The 22,744-nt window shown below is 41.6% G+C and overlaps 1 protein-coding gene across 1 annotated transcript in view; it reads right to left on the reverse strand.

The window, feature by feature from the left end:
- si:dkey-157l19.2 (proteoglycan 4) overlaps positions 1-22,744 on the reverse strand; it is a 30,533-nt gene that overhangs the window by 6,095 nt on the left and 1,694 nt on the right. Inside the window, exons 2-6 of the mRNA XM_062396510.1 lie at positions 14,967-15,273; positions 1,041-1,184; positions 813-856; positions 583-718; positions 325-432 (exon numbers count right to left, since the gene is read on the reverse strand). Coding sequence (XP_062252494.1) covers positions 325-432; positions 583-718; positions 813-856; positions 1,041-1,184; positions 14,967-15,249 — 715 coding nt within the window. The 5' untranslated portion in view covers positions 15,250-15,273. The remainder of the gene's footprint in view (positions 1-324; positions 433-582; positions 719-812; positions 857-1,040; positions 1,185-14,966; positions 15,274-22,744) is intronic.

The following is a 22,744-nucleotide window of genomic DNA, read 5'->3' on the forward strand; positions in this document are numbered from 1 at the left end:
CTTAGTGCTGCTCAGGGTAGGAAGCTCACATTGTACTGACTGTTTGTTTTAAGCACCTTAGCATTGGATTGAGCATTTAGCATTAGATTATCGTCTTAATTCCAGTTGTAAATAGTTTTGCCCCTAGAGGTGCATTGATATTTACGAATTTAAAAAAATGGCGACCGTGTAAATATGATTCATGGCTATGCATGCAAAATTCATTCTTTCATTCTCTAAGTATAAGATATACAAATGCTGTGTAAACATAGCGAATTGCAACTGACTGAGTTAGTCAACGACAATCCGATTTTTTGTAGTACATTTAAAAAATGAGCTGCATACCCCACTCTCTCTGGACATGCTGTGGTATACCCGCAACAGTCTTCCTGTGTCGTCTTCGTCTCGTCTTTTCTGACTTTTTCCCAGAGTTCAATGGTCTGAATGTTGATCCTGGGTTGACAGCACATGAGAAAAGAGATAAAAGATGATCCTTTGGTCCTTAACACAAATCCAATCTGTACATGTTTCGTTAATTGTTTGTATGTGCATCACTGTATGTTGTACAGTAACCAAAAGCAGGAGTTCTGGTGGATAAGTTACCTTGTCTGGTGAGTCCAGAACGGGACGATCTCGTTGACACAGATGATTGTACTGAGACGATGGAGGATGTGTCTGCAATGCTGCTGTCTGTCATAAACCCTCCACCCTCCCCGTCTGTTTGGGCCGTCCTTGTTGACTGGCAAAAGGGGAGAAAAAATATTTTCACGTAAATTGTATTGTTCATTTACATTGTTAAAAATAGGAAAGAGCACATTTTTGGTGTCACTTACAATTGTGCTCTCATTATCCTGGAACTCCACTCCGTTATTGGTTTCTGCAAGGAGAGGCCCATTAAACTCAGATTTAAAATGACATTTCAAATACTTATCATACTTTGTATCCTGTATCATGTCGTGCAGAGGCTCTTGGGCGATATGCGGATCGTTATCAACATGTTCGCATGGGATAGCTCTGATTTAGTGCAGAGATGTAAATACTATAATGATAGTGTTTTGTACCCTCCTGCTGCATCATTTTCAACCCCTCCAGGGCCTCAGTGTGAAGATCCTCCAGGTGCTTGGGCCTGCTGGCCTCGATGAACACATTCTCCTGAACTAGCAGCGGCGCCTGGATCTCGTCATCGTCATCTCGCTTTGGTAAAGCTTTAAGTAAAGAGAGGGGGAGAGGGGATCAGCATGGATCAAGTCAAATCTCTGTGTTAGTGTAACAGCTAATAAGGGGGGTCCGTCCATATGGACAAGTCAAGAACATTCAGGTGTCTGTCAGGGTGATTTAAGCTCTTGAACAGTAAATAAGTTTTAAGGGTGCGAGTGCAAATTAAAAAGGCTGAAGTCCAGTTCCACTCATGCAGGATTAGCTTCCAGGGACTCTGACAATGTTTTAAGAAGGGATTATCAAGTCAAAAATCTACCCTCTGCAAGTTTTTTTGCTGTCACATCTTGTTGACTGCTGACTACATCATTCAAAGCTTTTATTGACTAATTATAAAATACCTGAGATACCAAGTCATGAACCTAGGGCACTATCCAAGTAGATGATGAAGTTCATAGGAATGGCAAAACCTGAAAAATCTCTTCTATCAACTAATATTAAGTTGATTGCTGGTTGTATTGTTATGACTTTACTTAGAAGGTGTGAAAGTCTATGGAATGAACGGTTCTCGTTTCCTGCATTAATGCCCCAGAGCTACTGTACTTCAGATTGTTTCATTGTCATTAGTGAGTCCTCCTCAAACAGTTCTAAAATATACTGGCAGTTTTTTGTTTGTGTGCTGGACCTTGTGTTCAGAGCATCAAGTGTGCAGATTAAAGTTAGAAAAGTTTGTGTTCATGCTACCTGGTTTATATGCAATGTAGCTTTTAAAGCCAAATAGTTTTATTATTGCTTACATATGTGTTTATATATAGGTTTGAATGATTTACTGACCTGCTGTTATTGCATGTCAGCTATTTCAGAGTTTTTTTAAGTAATAGAAACCATTTTCAGAACCAAGTTCAAAACTTTTCAAAGTAAAAGCTGTGGAGTTGGGCTCGATATAACGCCTTACAGCAATAAAATGAATGTTGTGCTTTTACTTTGAAGACAACTTGTAAAGGATGAATTGGTTCTATTAATGTTGTTGCCATGAAAGAGATCAGCTTCCACCACTCCCGTGAATGTCTGTCTCAGTCCAGTATGCTAAAGTAAAAATTATCAGATTAATAGTTAATCTGATGAGAAGAAGACATATTCAACTTTGTCCAACTCTAATGATGGCTACAGAGCACTGGTGGCTTGTTTATTCACATTTTATTAATACTGAATGTATCGTGTCTCCAGATCATGCCAAATTTGACCCTGCACTTGTCTTGACCACTAACAATAAAGGGGAGAAGAGACAAACAGAGATCGAATCATTCCACAGACAGAAAAACACTAGCAAAATTAGATGGTATATTAACATAAAATGTATTTGAATCAACAAATAAAACGATAAAATCTTTGAAAATGTTGCTTTATATTTCGAGGGCACCTGGCATGTGATGGATCTCTTTAACACATGTGGTGCCCTCAAGGCTCCAGGGCACCGTCTGGGATCACTGGGCTAACAACCTGCTAAGACACTTTTATGAAATGGGGACAGCTGCTCTACATTTAGCGCCCGACCGTACTCTACTGTCCGCACTGCTGCTGTAAGACCGCACTGAAATTAGCCTCGACACCCACATGCTCAGTGATCACTACCAATTGTTACGACTTGTCTCTTCTGTAACAGCATTCATACATGTGCTCTGGCGTTAAATAATCAATTATCTATAATAAGCCAAAAATGCAGGTATTCAATACCTCAAGTAAGACCAAGAATCACAGCTCATTTTATAAGCAGAGTAAATATAACAAACTGAAAGGGTCCACAATGAATGCCCACATTAATTAGTTTATTGCCTGTTGATCCAGCCAGAGCTGGTTATACCTGAATGGCTGAAACAGAACTGTCAACAATCAGAGCATGAGCAATCGGTTCTATTCACGAACCAATCAGATCTATTGTCTCAAAATTACAAACTACAAGTGCCATGAGCTGCCGTCACTCACCTTTCCTCCTGAAGACAGTTGGAAAGCAGTTGATTTTAGCCAAGGTATCCGTCAGAAGCACCACCATGTTCTTTCTTGTATCATGTAAAACTGCATCTAAACTAAATCTGAGTTGTGTTCAAGAAAGGAGAACCAAACATGTGATCTAAGAAGGTGCTGTCCGCAGTGTGTGAGTTAAATAAACATCCTGGGGGGGGATCAGATGAAGCAAGGGATGATAATCTCTCTTGTTTTTCATGAAGTTGTTGTTATTGTCAGTTCAGCGCTATGCAGAGCAGCGAAGGTCTCCACGGCCAATGACCAATCAGAGCTCAGACATTAATCCGCAGTAGCCTAAATCCTGCCATCCCTCTCTCTCACTCCCCCTCGTCACTGCTCGATGAGATACCCAGTATCCCCACTGTTGCTCCCCATCTGCAGGCACGCTCCCCCTGGATTGGTCAGCAGGGACACAGATCACACTGAGGTCACTGAGGTAAACATTAGGAGCGAAGGGAAAGCTCTTGCCAGGGATTTGAGGTCTATGACGGTGTCACGGATGGCTCCCCCACAGCTTTAGCACTGTAAATAAACAACACTTATACACACACTACACTGCTTTTGACCACGCGCCTGTTACAGAGCCCTGAGCAAAACAGCAAATCCATATATCTTATTCTTATATTCTTGGTTCTTTTATTTTGTTTTTTAAAGACTAAACCGCCTGGCCTCTAAATAAAACTCTGAGCCTCTCTGCCTCCCAATCGCTCAGATCCTCTGGTCAGCCGCTCCTTGCTTTTCCTTTGTCGAGACTCAAGGCTTAAGGGTAAAGTGTAAGTGTGGCCCAAATTCAACCTTTTACCATTAAGGGCTCCCTGCCTGTCAACACATTCAAAGCAGAACTAAAGACCCTTTTCTTCTCTTTTGAGTGTCATAACATTATAAATTAATTTTACCGTTTCTTGTACTTTGCGTTGTGTCTTCTTTTATTTTACAGCACAGCACATGAAATAGCACATAATTTTTATTTAATTTTATCGTATGTTACTCATTCTAGCATTTTGTCTTATTTTATTGTACAGTAAATCCTAACATTTCTTTTTTATTTTGGTTTTATTTGACACTTTCTAGCATAACGCATTCTGTCTCCTTTCATTGTGCAGCGTTTTACTCACTGCGGTTGTTTTTAAATCTGCTTGTAAAGAGACAGAACTTTATTGTCTTGCCACAAGGGGGAGTTAGTGAATTGAAATCATCAAATTTCCAAAACAAGATTCTAAATTTTGTTTGTAAGAAGAGGCCTGCAGGGCCACCACACATGGTCACACATGTGAAAAATGTTCCTTGTTGTTTAAAGCAATGTGACTTTAAAATGATTACAACGCAGTGAGAGTAGATGTTGGCAGATCTTAAATTCCTCAGTTAACCAGGGCCTGATATTATCGAGACCTGAAATTTAAAAAAGGTTTCTTCCAAACTTGTTTTGAGGCAAATTTCCTTTTTATTTCTTTTTAAATCGCCATTTAAGACACCTCACACTAATCAGCGGCTGAGTGGTTCAGTCACTTCCTGGTGTGCCGACACGGTACGGAATGTGTGACATCTGAACAAATGGAAAACATTCCCATGGTCGTGATCTGAGTCAGACAACAGCAACGTTGACAAATAAGAGAAGAAAAAATGTGTTGCATGTATTGCCAGTTTTTAGTAACAAGAAGGAGCAGATTATTGCTTAAACAGAAGTCCCTGCTGCAGTGGTTCAGCCTGCAGATGTAAACAGAAAGTTGATATGCATGTGTAGTGTAGAGTCAGTCTGGGACAACACATAATCTAGTTGCCATGACAGCACACACACAGACGCACACACACACTTGACTGCAAAGGCCCGGAGTGATGGGTGGGGCATGAATGCACGTTAATGAGGGGCTCATATTATCGCTGCTCCTGTGACCACATTGTAATGGTGACATACTAAAAAGAAGCCATCTGTCACGGCCGGATTGTGCGGAAGCTGGTGATATTAACGCGCTGGTAGTGATTACGTATGCGCCCCAAACGGATGTTTACGTCCCAGATTTGGATAAAGAATCTAAATCTAATGGATACAACGCTGCATGACCAGTGCATTCAAGTTTTGGACGACTGAAAAAACAATATTTAAAAAAGTTAATGCGTTTGAGGGGGGATAATGATTCATTTTTTTAAATGTAAAAAAAAATGAATTTCAAGTAAACTATTTTAAATAAGCAAACATCTGTTGTTTTAGTAAAATATGGAGCCTCTGGAAACAGAGATCATGGAGCATTCGGGAAAATATTAAGCATCAGCAGCTAAAGTAAACAAATTACAAATAGTGGAACAGACCCAGTATTTATCATGTGTAACCATGGTGATACTTATCAAGTTCTACCTATAACTAGTGGGTTTAGATGAACAACACTGTCAATCTTTGAGTAAACTCAAAGAGCTGTAATTTAAGCTTTCATTTTATAAACCTGCCAATGATGAAATATATAGAATTGTAAATAAACCTGTAACAGTGGATATAGTAGATCAGGGGCAAAATAAATCCACAAATTATCTATTTATAAATAATCAGATAATCATTCAGAATAATTTTTCTGCTTTCTCATTTAACATTTAACATGATGTGACTCCACAACACTTTATCTCTGACCATCTCCAGTGTAACTTTCCATAATTCACCCAACACGATTAGTAACACTGAGGTCACTTGTCTCTAAAATGTTCTGTTTGGATTTTCCTTTCTCTTTTTTAAATCGGTTTAATTAGAAGTTATGCAAATGTTGTTTACATCAAGTTATCAGTGTTTAAGACCTCTCTGCACTGTCACAGATTCGACCCTTTGCCGAAGCCTCCCCCGTGGTTTCTCTCTCCTTCACACAAAAAACTGTCCTGTCTTATAATAAAGACATCAAAGGCCCCAAAATATCTTTGAATAAAAAAAGTATAAAAATGTGCGAGGGAAGCAATAAAATGTATTTGGGCTTTTACTTTACTTTGGTCCTTCTAAAAATACTGGTGTCAGCCTGTAAAACACTATGATATATACACAATAAACATGCCTTTCTTTATTTGCAGGAAAAACCCAAACCTCTGAGGAAAAATATTGACGATGTTACTTCACTGTCCTGAGCACAATCTGCCTCAGTTTGATAGGAAGGAGGGGGAGGCGAGACAAAGATAAGTCGCTCAGTTAAAACTTGTAGGGAAAATCTTCGGTTTGAGAACCAGACACAAACACATCAACACAAACAAACTGATGTTCATGTGATGTAACCCATCCTTGAACCGCTCCATGGGAATCAAACAGATGCAAATACCCACACACACACACACACCTCTCCTCCCTGCCCCGACTTGCCCCTCTGTCTTGTTTTTGCATCGCCATGCAGACACATTCTCTCAGCTTCGACGGTGCTGCCAGGTGCTAAAGCCTCTATAATCGTCACAAACCTGAATTAATACACTGGGATAACAGCAGGGAAAAGGGTTGAGGAGCTCAGTGTAATACGTGTACACACTGGATGTATTGGACAAACGCATTGTGGGCAGAGGTGGGTGCGCTTCACGCTCTTGATTTCCCATGAATTAAATACAAACATCACAGCCGAGAGAGAAGGAAAAGGAAGAGGTGTGGTGTGACAATGACAGCAACCCAGGTAACATCATCTGGCACGCAGGGATACACTCCAATTCACAATCAGACCATACAATCTGTACGCCAGCAAATCAGCATGTATCAGATACCTCCAGACCCTCAAAGCACACACATGCATGCACTCCTATAGAGTTTTTATGGTCCTATCAAACATTTAACAGCATAACCACATTCACACCTATGCGTACATAAAGCACTTTTACACTTAGCGTATCACCACATTCGTAAATCGTCGGTTGGGTTTCCAAATGCAAAGGTATTATTTATTACGTCTGAAGAAGGGTTCCTCCTTTACTTTAATTGTATGAGATTTGACTGCAACGCTGTTTACCCCTGAAAGAGTTTTGTTCCATCAGCATAGTGGCGAGTAGAGAATGGGTGAATTTTTATTATGGGTGAACTATCCCTTTAAATGTCATATAGAGACAAGGTATTTCTCAATAGCTTTAACTTTAAGCAGAAAATGAAATCCTTTCTGAAAGCGGTGCAGGGTAAAGGGAAATATTCAGACCTGTTCGTGCTTGTTTAATGTAAGCACAACTTTGCTATAGGCTCCTTCTACAGCATGTGATTACAGACATTAAAACAGGAAGAAAAGAGATCAGCGCTCTTGGTAGCAGATCAAGTGTGAGTAGCAAACGCTAATAATAGGCTGGGTATAGCTGGGGTGAACTTCAGAGCCGGATAATGATTGTGGGTCAAATGGAAGAGGAAGACAAAAAAATGCAGAAGCAAAAATTCTCCATTTTAACCGACATGAAAGTTATTTTCCATCCATCCATTATTTATACTAATTATCTTTTTGAGCGGAACCAATCCGAGCTCAGACATTGGCTACGAGGCGGGGGACACACAGGACAGGTCGCCAGCGTATCACGTGGCCCACATACAGTCAATCAACCATTTGTCTCTGTACGATCAATTTAAAGTGTCAATTAATCTCGCCCCAATCTGTATGTTTTGAACTGTGGAAGCTGGAGAACCCAGCACGTGGGTGAACAGAACTGGGATTTGAACCAGGAACGGCCCTGCTGTGAGGCACCAGTGCTCCCCACTACATCACCGCTATCACATTATGTACAACACAGAGCAATCACACACTGCAAAAAGACCCTACTGCCACAAGGACAGCTATGTCCTGGAGGAGTAAGGGATCGAACCACGACCCTCTGTTTCTAAAGAGAAAGTGAAATAGCGGAAATAGCTTTCTATTAATTCAAAATAGTCAAATTAAATTTAAATGATGCATTCAAATACCTCTTGACAACTAAAACACAAGGTTAAGCTGATGTACACTGGACAAATCTAATATACACAAGCAGAGTTCAACCTTGTCACAGCTCCAGTCTGACAACAGGCCACTGAAGAACAGCATGTTCTTAAGAGAGGGAAACTCCACCAACCAACAGTTTACCAACTTTACTCAACTCTGACACAGTGGGAGGCTAAAACCAACAAAGTTCTCTGCACTAACTGCACCGTGAATATCTACTCTTTTACAATAAGCATCATCGCTCCAAACTGTCTTCTTTAAATTGAAAACTCACGAATGGTGAATCACAGAACTTTCCAGGCACATACAGAATTGATCAGTCTCTCACCACAGTGTGTCAGCACACATTTTCCTTTCGTGACAACAGCGTGTGCAGCTCTTGAAAAGCCATAGCGGTGTATCTGAATATCTGGACCATGAAACAATATATGATTTCATGAATTTAAAACTGCTGCGGTTGGCTTTCCTGTCAGGACTGTTCACCGACACATAAACGGGAAGGATTGCAGAGAATAAAAGCAACGAGATGAAATGGAACTTGAGTATGATGTGGAGATGGCACTAGAGGGCAAACTGACACCTGAATGACCTAAATATGATCCCCTGACATTTGGGTGTGGTGACTCCTCACCTATTGAAATATAATCCTAGTAAATGTCCGTAAAATCCCTATAATTATAAATAAGCATTTGTGTGACTGTTAAGTATACAGAGTCATGTCATAAACACAGAAATTCCCATGACGTCAGTATCCACTTGATTCGTACCAACACATAAACAACTATCAGTGGCATGCTGTCGGGACAAGCAATGTTAGCCATGCTTGACTGGTTAAAGGTAAAAATAGACATCAGTTAGAACAACACAAAAGAGGAAGTGATATCTCTTCTTAAATCTCAGAACAGCGCTCTGTCTCTTTAAGGATCTGATGTTGCCCATTTTTTATTTATTGGTCTCTTGTGGCCGCAGTAGGCTATTTGGCTTTTATCATTTCTCTCAACTTCGTGAATGTTGACATGTGCATTGTGAATAATCCTAAAGGACAGGTGACAAAACTGTATTTAAAAATGGATGACATGACAGCACCCAAAAAGTAAATCCAAGTCATCCGGATTGCCCCCTGGTGACTGGTTGCAGTATAGGTCATAAATCCTGCCACCTTCACGTCCGCAGATTGGACACTGACCTGACAAGAATCTCAAAATGCAGATGAACATATTTTTTTCTCAAAGATATATTCTTTGGACCTTATTACCATTAATGAGACTGGTCAGTGGACCTCAATACTGCAGCTTCACCCTACAATCACTAGTGTGCATACTCTGGCTATTACATTGTCAAAAATGCAAGATGGCAGCACCCGTATTCAGGATATTTGGACTTCATTTTTGAACAATGGGGGAAGTAGAGACGTGTCCTGACTATAGGTGCAGAGACAAAAGTGCTGGTATATAACTTTGTATCTACAGAGAGCCTGGTTATCTATGCAGGATCTGCTGAAAGTGTGAGAAGTTTGTGACGGCATATTGTTGGATTTTGCGTTTGTCAGATAAAGATTACCATAGAAGTTTTTTACATATTTATCTACTCTATAATGCACATTGGATACTTCTACACCTTTGATACATGATCAAATATCTTAATATAATCGGAATCCTGAAAGGTGATGTACAGGCAGAGTGCAGCAGGATGCTTTCAGCACAAACAAGAAAAAATCATGAGGCCCGACGAATTTAAGAGACATACTACCTATATTGTCATCAAAGTTAATGATAATCATAATAATGATTAAAAGAAGAAGATATTTAGTATTTGTAATCTGGTCCATCCTGTTGTTGTAGCAAACAGTTGAATCACAAAAGGAGATAGGAGGGGTGTGTGTGTGTGCGTGTTTGTGTGTGTGTGTGTGTGTACATGCATATGAGACTTGTTTTCAACCTGACTTTAAAAAGAAATATTACTGTATGTTTAAAAGTACCACTAATTACTTCCTGCTATAAGAGGAAAAAGATGAAACTCTATCTTCTGTTGTCTCACACCTTTTCTTTTCATCACAACACAATAGGACACCCTATGCCCCACAAACACACTAAACTAGTGTCAAAAACAATATTAAAACCTACTTTTAGCATTGACATATTAATTTCTTAAAATGGTCTTTGGCCTATATTAAGTAGTGTTTTAACTTTGTTGCCTTAATGGTAGCGCGATTGTTTTACTTTCATTTCCCTTAACGTGGGAAGTGTGTGTTGCAAGTTTTTCCTTCTGTCTTTTGCCTCTTCTTCTGCCATCCCAAAGCTAAAAACACACTCCAGGTTTAAGCTGCAATAAATGTATTCAGCTGTATTAAAGCAGGTGTTGTTTATCCGTTCACATAGCATGGCAGAGGACAGTAAAGCTACAGATCAACACAAGCCTAACAATCCAGTTTCACTCGAGCGGAGTCTCTGACCGAAGATTCAACAATGGAAGCTAAATAAAAATGCCTCATATGATCTGAACTTTCCATGCAAGCCAAACATACACTCTCGCACACAAAGGGCTCTCTCTTAGCTTCTCCACAGAAAAATCTTTATAACTTACAGGAATGTGAGGAATCTCTCAGGGAGTGTTCACAGTGAACAGGTGACCTTCCTAGAGCGCCACTCTACGACTCTATGACCTTATCTGTCTTCCCTTCACCTTATTTTCAATTTAAATAAACTGGGGGATTATTCTTAAAGCCCACAGGATCTGAGAGTTGCACAAGAGGAGCCTATTGTCTTGTTTGGCATAAGATTGAGTAACCTGACTGTACAGCAGTGAGATACATCTCTGTCAGACCAGCAGGTGTGACAGGAGCCACATTGACAGGGTGAGGAATTAGACAAATAGAAGTTCATTAATTTGTCAAGACAGCGAAGGTCTGGCTTCTGGTTCAGGATGAAACACTGTCAGAGAACATAATGAGGAGTCGGGTTGATCACACTGAAGGTTCAGGAGGCCAGAGTTTATCTCTCCAAAAACCTGCTGCTATGCACATCCCTCTCTGGTCAAACTCCACAAGACTTGTTTACAAAAATACATTCCTGTAAGAGCAAAGGGTAAAGTAACCCAATAAAGAGTTTGGATTTGTGTGTGGAGACCAAAGCTGAGCCAGAGTCAAGCCAGGTTCTGAAAGAAAATCCTGAAATTATACTTGGGTTGGGTCACATTGACTGTGCTATGTACGTGCCTGTTATCGGGGGAAAAATTGGGGTATGTGTCTGGTTCGGGTCAAGCTCGGTTAGTTATCGCTTAGGTTGTTCATTATGGGACAGAAAACTGTGGCCCAAGCCACACTCTAGTTTGAATGCTCTTCCTGACAAGAAATTCAGCTCAACCTGCACTGTCATCCCCAATGAAGAACAAACACGTTGGGAAATTCAACTACCTGATGTGTTAATAGAAGGTTTGTTTAATTTATTATTCCAAAGAAGACATAAAAGATGATACAAACGCAGCTACAGGGATGTTTATATATTATTTGTCAATATTGTTATGAAAGAATGCATGTAGAGTTCGAATTTGGCGAGATTTTTTTCTACATTAAGAAACTTTGAATAAACAGCTGACTCTGGACCAGCAAACGGCGTGAACTCATAAATGTAAGTGACCTTGTTGATCACGACAACAGCGTGTTCAGAGCATGCTCACCACAATGGCTACAACAACTTCAGGTGAACAGCTCTTTGTGCAGCAGCGTCAGGGTTCTGTAACTGAGTCCAGCAGTCGTTCTTTACTTGCCACGGCTTGATTACTGCAGGTCACTCTTTAGAGTTTCGGAAAGAAAATTTTGCAACCAGCATTACCATGTCAAGCATACAGCCCATTCCAAACAGGCATGTTTAGAGCAGACACTGCACTATACTAGGGCTTATATAAAAAGCATGTTTAATCTTTAGAAGAACTACTGAAGGACAAAATATAGCTTTTTGCAAAGAGCAGTTTGAAAAGTTTATTGTAGTACTGCATGTTTACCTCTATGTCTGCATCTCTTGGTATACAAACAAACAGCACAGGGATATATATGAGGCCGAGCTGAAAACATCTGGTGAATAAAGCGTGGCGTACTGGAAGAGAGCTGTGTGGCGTGCCTTGATTTGAAGAGACTTGTACTGAAGCTCACACTGATCTGCACCTGGCTGTGTTCACGTAGTCTGGCCCTGATACTAAGTTCTCATACACACTCATACTCCATTTGATCCTCTGTGGGTTCCAGCGTCTCAGTGTGATGATGAACAGTGTGAGCAGAGGGGTCAGGAAAAAAGAGAACCCCTTGTTCCTCACTGTAACGGTCCTGGCATGGCTTTTAATTAACTGGCACCGTGCCTGCCATGCCAGGCATTCAGTGGGCAGGAGGCCCCTCGGGCATCACTACAGATCATCATCAGGGGCTCAGCCTGGAGGTAGGCACTTTAATGAGCGAGTGCGTTACATTGCTCCTGCAGTAAACTGCCCCTGGATGCATTTTGGGAATTGCGGAGCTTCTTGTCTAATCAGAGGTTGTGTCTGATGAAGAGTTTACTCACAACACATTAATGAGCATGATAACAGAAAGCTCCGGTTCCAGAAGTCAATTTCCCCATTAATTTCTCCATTGACGCTTCATAAAAAAGTTTTCAACCATGCAAGCCAGCTACTAGAAAATTGTGTGTGTGTGGGGGGGGGGGGGGTATTGCACAACGAAAAAGGTAAAAGGTACAAGACGGTGGTACAAGTGAAGGAACTACACATCCCATAAACCATTGCAAATTATCCCTTTCCAAAGACTTCCAGCAGATTTCCTTTTGAATTAAACCTTGTTGCTAACCTAGTTGTGGAAACACCCTATGAAACGATCAGTGCTGAACAATGTATGATTGAGCTCCACCAATCACAGAGGGCGCTATTGCACCTGAGAATTGTGGGTAGAGGTCTACTTCTCGATATCGAGAATTTATGTCGTGAACTAGTGGTTCCTACAGGAGCATAAAATATAATTTCACAATCACGTAGCTTTTGGTAAGTCTACTTAGGAAGGATACAATATTATGGCTGATAATCCAAATGTCTGAAAATGAATGGGACCTCTAGTACAACGCTCAGGAGTAAAGACAGTCAGTTAGAAGTCAAGTTAAAGTAAGTTAGAAGTAAAGACTTTGTGGTTAACTTAACCTGACCTGATATACTGGGAGGTCCAATTTTCTTTAAATTAATTAAGAATTTCAGTAGGGCCTCGGCTCGATGTGGGAGGCAGCCTCTCTAAGTCGACCTTGGCAGAGGAGAAACTCCTTATCTCTCGTCACAGTTTACTTTCTCTTACATAACCCTGAGCTTCGCACTGCTGCCGTAGCACAATACAGTGCAAGGAAGTACACTGGCACTTTTAGTCCTCTTCTACCAAAGTGTTTTTATACATACTCGTCTTCTGTTGTGGGTATAGTTTGACTGTGTGACTGAATGAATTTGATTCCCAGGGAAATCCTCGCCCTACATCCTACGAGCTGTGCACCTCCACCACCAAGAGACGCAGCAAAAAAAACGGGCGGATTGATTAGCCAAGACTGCACAAGCACTGTCAGAGGAACACATAACACATATTACACAGACCAACCTAACACTGCTGGTACTTTTGTGTTTTTACATAAACCAACTCAGTAAAAACAAGGTTTTGCATGTCTGTGTGTCTGATGTTTTTGTCCGACTGCATACAGGTGTGTGATTGATGAGGGCATAAAACTAAAGAACCTACTTACACTTCACACAGAAAAAACTGGGTTAACAAAAGGAGGACTGCTATAGTGTAACATGCTGACATATGAGCCCACATGTGCAAGCTCCAACAAGATCTGCCGAGTGCAGCTCTGGGAAAATCAAGAGCGTCGCTGCCTATTTTCTTGGGAGTGTGTGAAAAAGTTTTTACGTGCTCACTGTGCGCGTGCATGTCACCTATTGACTGTGTGGGTGTATATGTGCAAAGGCAGGATGAAAGACACATTCCGCTTAAATGCATGTCCCTTGTGGATGGCAGCCACAGCACGGCACTTCACCCTGCGTGTAAACCCGATGACCAGGTAAGTAAGCGATGGTATCACGGTAAAACAGGACAGACAGAGATTTTTTCACAGCAAACAAAGTGAGCTGAGGGTCAGGAGGCGAGTGGGAAGTCAGTCTGAGCAAACACTTCTGCAGTGAACAAACACACATGCCTGGGAGGCAAGGAGTGGGATATTTCACCAGTTCCCAGCAACTTATACCTGCTCAAAAATATCCTATTATTAAACTGCTCTCTGCAGAAATACATAATTAATAACAAGACCATGCTGCATAATTTGCCTCTTTTGAAGTTAATAAAGCGGTATTTTACCATACTATAAGTACTGTAAGTACTGTGACCTCATAGCAGGAACTGGAATGGCCTTGATTGTTCCTTGTAGTAAGTGTGTGTGAAGCTAAAACAAGCCAGTGTTTTCCTCAATATAAAGTATTTTAATATTATCTTATTCATTAGTAACTTATTGTATAGAGAGAACAATGTAGACGTGGTTGTAAACACAACAATGGTGTTTGCAACTGTGTCACACAAGCACCATAATGGACGAGCTACCAAAGCAGGATTCAAGTCTTAGACAAGACTCAGGATTTCCCCCAGTTTTTAAACAGTAAAATAATCTCAAATTGTAGAGAAGGGGCCCAAACATCCGACAATCTCCGGCTGCGTTCTTCATATGTGAAAGGCAAACTCCGGAAAATGTCCAGACCCAATATTCTGGACATTTTCCAGGGTTAATGTCGGAAAAGGCTTTGCTGTGGATATTATGGCACACGTAGAATACTGTCAACTATACCACAGAGCAGCTCACTTATAAAAGGTGAGATTAAACAAATGCAGTGCAGCAATCTGTGTGTTCTCACCGTGACTGTTTCCATGTGGATGTGTCTGTCGTCCTGACCTCTGCACTCCCTTGTGCCCAGCATGGTGCCCATCCAAGGCCAAGTCGAGTGCAGGACCCAAACCCAGACTCCGCCCATTAGGTCCCAGATTCTTCCTCTTCTTGCCCTTCAGCCAACCCAGAGCCCGGCCGAGCGAGTGACTGCGCTTCTTGTGGCCCTTTTTGCTGTGCTTCTCCTGCGCAAAAATTTGAACCACATCCTGGGGGAGCAGTTCCCCGAACCCCAGCGAGTCACGGTTAGACATACCGCCTCACACTGGAGCTGTGCCCTGAAAGAGAAAAAAAAGCAAAGAGGGAAAAGAGAACAAAGATTAAGATAGAAATTCGATTTCAAGCACCACATGTGCTGGCACTCAAAGAGAGGTAGGTATTAAAGTACCGTAGCAGTGTTTTTTAAATCGTCTTACAACCTTTTCTTGCTACCACCTGGATTTTATTAATGTCAGTAGAGAATTAAAATCAACTTACAGAGACTGAGATTTACTCTGGGTGATCCATTAGAGTGCACATAAACCATAACAACTGAGAAATGCACTTTAAGTCGACTTTATTTTTATATCATACACCACAGTTACCCTGCCATTGTGTGCAACCTAAAGCTGGAGCGATTGTGTAAACGTTCATGGAAATCACAACCTCCGATATTTGAGAGTGGGCACAAACAGCTCACATTCAAATACGAGTATATCTGATAAGTGTCTGCCTCCCAGCTTTGATTTCCCATTAACCAAGGTCATTAGGGAACAGTCAGACATACTGCAATGCAGAGCGAATATGGCAATCAAAGGTTACCAAAGTTCAAATCCTCGCGAAGCCACACTGCGATTTGCTTTGCCACAGGAAGCGAAGGTTTTATTCGCTTCCTCAAACGCACGGATTGGAATTGAACGGGAGATTCGCCACTGCTACATTCACCAACATGTGACAGGATTCTTATTTCCGCAGCTGATGTAGTAGATACCGGTTCCTCCGTAAATACACCACAGAAGCAACAAGGTTCACAGGGATGGATTATGTCAAACAGGTTTCAAGTCTCAGCAGAGTGGATTTCGTCTTGAAAAAAAGAGAGGTTATAAAAGTTTAAAATCAAACTAAAGCACCTCCTATACTTTAAGGAACAGTGGAAGTGATGTTAACTACTAACAACAGGATTTATTAAAAGCTGATGAATCCAGTTGTTTTGGAAAGAACATGTGTCCACAGTTGCACAGACGTATTCTTTAGAGGAACACCGCTGGTATGTGTGAGCACACACTGGTTTGTATTTGTGTTTGTGCGTCTCCTTGGGCGATGCTCATTCAGCCCGCACGCTCGGCCTACACACAGACCCCCTACTGTCTTTAAACCAAACTTCACAGTTCTGCAAAGAAAGAACTGGCACCGCTCCCTTCATTCCATAACATGGAGTCATAATTCACAAAGCCGCACCCGTAGGCTCATGCACTCTTACACATGCACAACGGCACGACTAGGAAGAGCTGAAGAATAGAAAAATAAACAGTCGCCAGTGTGCAACGAGGCAGTTTCAACTAACCGTCTACACAGATGTATCAATGTGGTTCCTGTTTCTTGTTTCATCGTCATCCTTCATCTTTTCTTTTTCATTCTAAGCAGTGATCTCATCGCCTTCTCTGTGTCTCCCTCCACCCTTCACCTTGCTACACTTCTCTACTCGGAGGCAGATTTCCGAGCCTAACTCTTCTGAAGCTCACACTGGGCTTCCTCCAGCCGCGCACTTTATTACATACTTATCTGCAAATCACAGGCTAAAAGTTCGAGAGAGCTCTTGATCTGACAGAAGTCAGAGCTTGTAAAAAAAGCAGCAAGACAGAGGGACGGGGAGAGTGGAGTCTGGGTGAGAGAAGTATAAATCCCTGGATGATGTGCTGTTGACAAAGTTCACGAAAAGTTTTTGGCTGTTATACTCTTTCAGGATCACGCATGTACAAAAAAAGTGTAAAAAATGTTTTGCCTTTTTTGAGATGTTAGTGCAACGCGATCTGTAGGAAAACGGTACTCCCCTCGTGACGAGACAGGAACAGAAACCACACAAAACTATGTTCCGTCATGTTCTCGGAGGATTACACATTTTTTCTTTTCCCAATCTGCCCCTTTCACCATCAAAGACAGGCGAGTGGTGTGTGTGTGTGTGTGTGTGTGTGTGTGTGTGTGTGTGTGGGTGTGGGTGTGGGTGTGGGTGTGTGTGATGAGAAGATAGAGGACTATGGTTTGGATGCAACATGTGGAAAAATGTTCAAGCAGATGTGGACAATATGAAGCCACATGTCTTACACACTAATGATCATAAAGTCCATCAGTTTGTAAAACCTTGCAACGATCTGACCCCTTTATTATGACCTCCACTAGAACTGATGTCTTCATCTGAGTTTGTTTGTCATTCAGCAGGATGAGACAAAAACTACACAACCCAATACCATTACATTTTGTGGAAGGGTTGGAGCATGACCCATCAATTAAATATCTTTCTTCAATTTATTAACTATCGCAAAATTTTCCATTTCCATTGATTTCTCAGACAATAATTCATGGGTCGTGATAAATAAAAAAAAATCTGACATGTGTAGGGGTATAATACACTCAAATTGAACAGTGCTGCGATAACACCAAGGTGGTGTTGCAGTGGATAAAATTGTATGAGGTGTTTCACACAGTCCAGTACAACATAATGACTATGTCTTCACTGCCAAAAACATGAACATAATAGGCTTCATAAACAGAGACTTTATGTTTACACTCAACTCCCAGAAGGAAAGGAGGGAGCGACTGGTTAGTATTTACTTTCTGGGCAGGATTGATATTTGCCATGACAATACCATCCCTCGAGCCACGCTGCTGGTTTGGCTAAAATAACTTACTATAAATCTGGCTCTGGTCTGTTTGTATCCTAACTCATGTAAGAAGAATGCAGTCCATTACGAGAGGCTTTAGCTGAGGACCTGGATTCCATTTGAAACTCCATTCATACTGGATCTGGTTCTTTTCTTATCTAAACCAGCTTTAGTTGTTATTCGCTGCAGTACATCTGACGTGGAGCTGACGTCCTCGGAGGCGTGAGCTGCAGTGAAAGCCCAATAACAAGAAAGAGCATCCATCTCCTCATGGAGAAAAGTACGAGACCTCTCCCTCCTCTAAGCCCTGTGTTTCTCCTGCTATAAATTACAGTCATTTGGCCATGACTAAGATCCGTGCATCTGTATTGGTTACGCTCACCAATATCCAGACGCCTCTCTGAGGAAAAAAAAAAGTTGGGGGCGGGTTGGATTCAATCATCTATAGCCCACAGGCTGCCTGGGGGAGTGCAGCAACTACTCGTATTATTTCCATTAGAGAGAGGCTCCAGTCCAGAGTCATGCTAAAGAGCTGTGGGATGCGGCGGGGGACCACCCAGCGGAGCGCTGTCTGTGTAGTGGGGCCACAAGGAGTTGACTCACACTGCCGTTTGTTACACTAGACAACCTGCAATTTTCAGTTTTGTACACAAATGCAATGATGTGAAGAATGCAGCATCCTCACCGCTCCATAAACATGTTGTATGTGAAGAAAATGTCTTATAAAAAAAGGTTTATTAACCTTCACAATCCACCTGTCTTGTAACTAAGGTTTAAACTCACAATGTTTTGTTTAAAGTTAGTGCACAGACATATTAATTACAAAGCTGCTTTATGGTCCCAGGCATTAGTTAAAGGTTCAGTGTGCAAGATTGAGGTGAAAAGGATCTATTTGCAGAAATTGAATAAAACATAATCCAAATGAGTTTTCACCAGTGTGTTTCCTCTAAATTGTACAAATTGTACAATTTGCTTTCACAAGTACACATCCTCCAGAGAAAATATGAGGGAACTGCGGAGTTCAGTTTATAAGCAGCTTAAACAATATCTTTCTCCAAAAGGCTGTTACCTATGTCACTTTATATTGTTTATCTTCATATGTTTCTGTTTATTTGTTGTATATATTTTTTGCTGCCGTTACCTTTTACAGACCACCTCTTGAAGAGCTGCTAAACAGACTTTTCTAGGGCTTTCTAATCTAATTTATCATAAAAAACATAATCAGGTCATGTGCCCAAAGTCAATATACAAAAAATAAATCTCACTCACTCCACTAACTCACTCACTCCGCTGTGGGGACGTGTTCCAACATGCTGTTTACCTACCCTTCACAAAAGACGTGAGTCCATCGCGTCGGACAGGAGGCACCGCTCTAACAAGGCCAAACCTCAATGCAGTGTGTCAATACCTGCAGCGCAGAGCGATTATCATATGTCATTGACAGCACTGTGTGTTTGTGTGCACGTCACCATAAAGCAAACTGAGGCCTGATAATAGTTTATACACCGTCAGGAAAAGACTGAGGACTATTGTATCTGGGGAACAGCATTTATTGATTATGTTACTCCGCTAGCTGCACATTGCGCAGCTTCAGGACACAAATTCCAGGGCAAATCTGGGACTCCTCTCCTACGTTTAGCAGGTCAACAGAGTCAAAGCAAAGCACTGACTCCTGTCTGGCCTAAGGCAAGTTACTGTACAGAGTCCTAAATCCAGTATAATGCACCATAGATCTGTGTCTTATACTGTGAAAAACTGGTGAGAGAAAAAAGAAGGAAAACCAGAAGTTGTTATCTTTGAAAACCACTTTAAAAACAGGCAACAACTACAAGCACACACCCTGAACAGATCTGTGTAGAGGTGGAATTGAAAAAATGTTTCAGTATTTGTTTTAAACTGACAGCCTTGAGGGCAGGATTTAAAGCTCAAACTAAACTCACTCAAACAGCTGACTGCGTTTGGGAAGTTTTTCTAAAACAGATTGATATATTTTGTGTGACAAGCTGCAGCCATGTAGTAAAGAAGTAAAAGTATTTCATAGAAATTTAAGGTCTAAAAAGCTGGACGGTTTTCGCAGGCATCAATTGTGATAAAACTTGCAACGCAGTAACACAATACTCATTTTAATCTCATTTGCAATCACATCCTTATCGATGTGAACTTTGTGAATATCACAGGAAGTGGTTGAGGGGGTGGTCTGGGGAAGTGGGAGCTCCAGGAACTGCAGCTTTGATGGCAGTGACTCACCGGGAGGCTGACGGAGCAGACGCCGCCTCACAGGGGGAATAAGGTGAAGCCAAGAGGGAGTGCCGCAGGCGGCGATGCAGGCAGCCACCTTTGTTTGAATTAGGACTGGCTCCGTTTTAACCAGAAGTACATATCTGCTCCTGAGTGTCCGTGTTTCACAGGGTACGGGCGACTCAGCTGTCAGCGAGCGGAGGTTAAGGTCGGGCTGAATGTGGTTAGTCTAATAAGGAAACAACAGTTTAGGAAGGTTAATAATCTGTTTTTGGAGGAAGGAAGGGACGTCTCCAGTCTCCAGTCCTCTACCCTGCTGAAATCACCAGGGGAGAGGATTTACAGTAACTGCCGGCTTTGGTCAATAACAGTTTTGAAACTACACTTACAGTGACTGTGTACGTAAATTGCAAGTCTTTAGCGGCGTATAAAACGTGTGTTGCTGCACAGCACCTTTAGGCATCAACCAGGGCGTTGGCTGTCTCATATGGGCGTTATCAAACAAAGGAGAGCAGACTTAAGAAACCTTGTCTGGGCTAGAACGCTGCACACTCATGTGCAAATATTCAGTGCAAAAGAAATGCACTCTGAAGGATGTGGAGACGATGCTGTTATAAAACTAGAAATAGTCCATGACCAGGGACGGTGTCTTTTTCTGTGTGAGGCATCAATAAAAGGAAGTGTCTCCTCCATCAAAGTGAAGTTCCTTTTATAGTGAAGGAGAGGATTTCAAAAAACATAAATAATAGCTACAAATCGTTATGAAATTTGAATTTCAAGCGCAGGCGTCCATCATGGCCACAAGTTTCCAAGAGTTTTGTTTCATACCAACACATGAGCACAAACAAACAGTGATGAATGAAGGGCTAACTGACAGCATGTGGTCCCTTTGTGTGTTGCTGAAAGGATAAAGTGTCAGAAAAAGACCGGGTAGGTAATGACGGTGATAAAAATAAAACACAATAATGATGCAAATCAACCAAAATGCTGTGTAACTGAACTCACAGAGGTTGCAGACGCTGTGTGTGTGTGTGTGCGAGTGTTTGAGAGAGAGGTGGTACCGTGCAGAGATCCGTGGACGGGATAATGCGAGTTGGCGTGCTGCGAGGCCTCTGTAGCCATGCAGCGGCTTGTCTGCTAAGAGCAGCGGCTACATTCCTGAGAGATTGATAATTACCCACTGAGGAACTCTTCTCTCCAAATCTGCTTTCACCGCCCCTTCATCCTCTAGCCATCATCCCCTGCCTCCCTCCCTCACTGCCGCCCCGACCATCCATGCCACACATCCCCCCCCCCCCCCTGAAAAAAGGGGAGATAATGGACAGTGCATGACAGTCATTTTGAGCTAACATTGTAATATGTTGTTATCTGCACTGGCTGAGGTTAATGTTTGGAGATAATTATTTTCGTATGGGGAGTTACAAATACTCTACAGTGATGGAGCCTGTACAGATTTTCATATCTTTGCATATGTTCGGAAAAAAATAAATGTGTGTGTACTCATTTTTGTTACCTCTGTAGGACCTTTTCCATGCAGATCTTGACAGGACCAGTGGACCTTGTTGGGACCAAAGCCTGGTCCTAATGAGGCAATGCATTATTTATGAGGTAACGGTTAACGGTTTTGGTAAGGCTGCACAGTGAATGGAAGTTCGATGCTGTGTGTGTGTGTGTGTGTGTGTGTGTATGTGTGTTTGTGGTTCTTTTTAAAAGCCTCGCATCCATCTACATTTTTGTTTATGGTTGCATCCAATAACCTTTTCCATAATTGATTGATCTGCTGATAATTTCCTTTACTAATTAATACTTTTTCATTTACTTGTCAGAAAATAGCTAAAAGTAGCAAATAATCTCCCACAATTGAATGGGGCATCTTCAAATTTCATATTATATGTAACCATCAGTCAAAGTCCCTTAAACTACAGAGATGTTTAGAAGAATAAAGAAAAAAATGAAAACGAAGAAACTGTAACTGGGTAATTTCTGTTGAACAGTAAATCAGCAAAGGGATAATATTATTCTGGGTGGCTGATATACTGTAGTTGTCACAATGTATAATAAGTACTCATTAGTCTTTAGACTCTTAAGTAAGAATATTTAACTATAAGAATGCACTTCTGCTAAGCCCAACAGTCTCCAACGTTCCACAATGGCCACCCTGACACTATCTCACAATGTTAGTCGGATCCTGAGTCCACACCCTAATCCAGATCAACAGCAAAATCTATTGGATTCTTCCCAGACCCATACCACATCCTGTCTCCAAATTTCATGAAAATCCCTCAGTTATTTTTGGTAATCTTACTTACCAACAAACCAACCACCCAATAAAGTCAAAAAAAAGGGCAAGTTCCTCAATCATGATGGTCTTAGTAACCAATGTTTATTTTTTGTGTCTTTCCGTAGAAATAGTGGGGAATGTAATGTGTCAGTGTTCTGAGATGCGTCAGAGACAGGGGCTCTCCTCTGTAAAGTGTAATGTTTGCTTTTCGTCCAGGGGTTGCCAGGGGTCTGTGACTGGACTGCAGCCTCTGAGGAGCTTTAGGACCCTTGAACTGACGGGTCAGCCAGGGGCAAGGGAGAGAAACTGTTGCGGAGCGGGCAGTGACCACAAGACAAACACAACTGGACACAGGGGTTTAAAAATACATCC

This window comes from Platichthys flesus, chromosome 10 (assembly GCF_949316205.1).
Source record: "Platichthys flesus chromosome 10, fPlaFle2.1, whole genome shotgun sequence".
NCBI lineage: Eukaryota > Metazoa > Chordata > Actinopteri > Pleuronectiformes > Pleuronectidae > Platichthys > Platichthys flesus.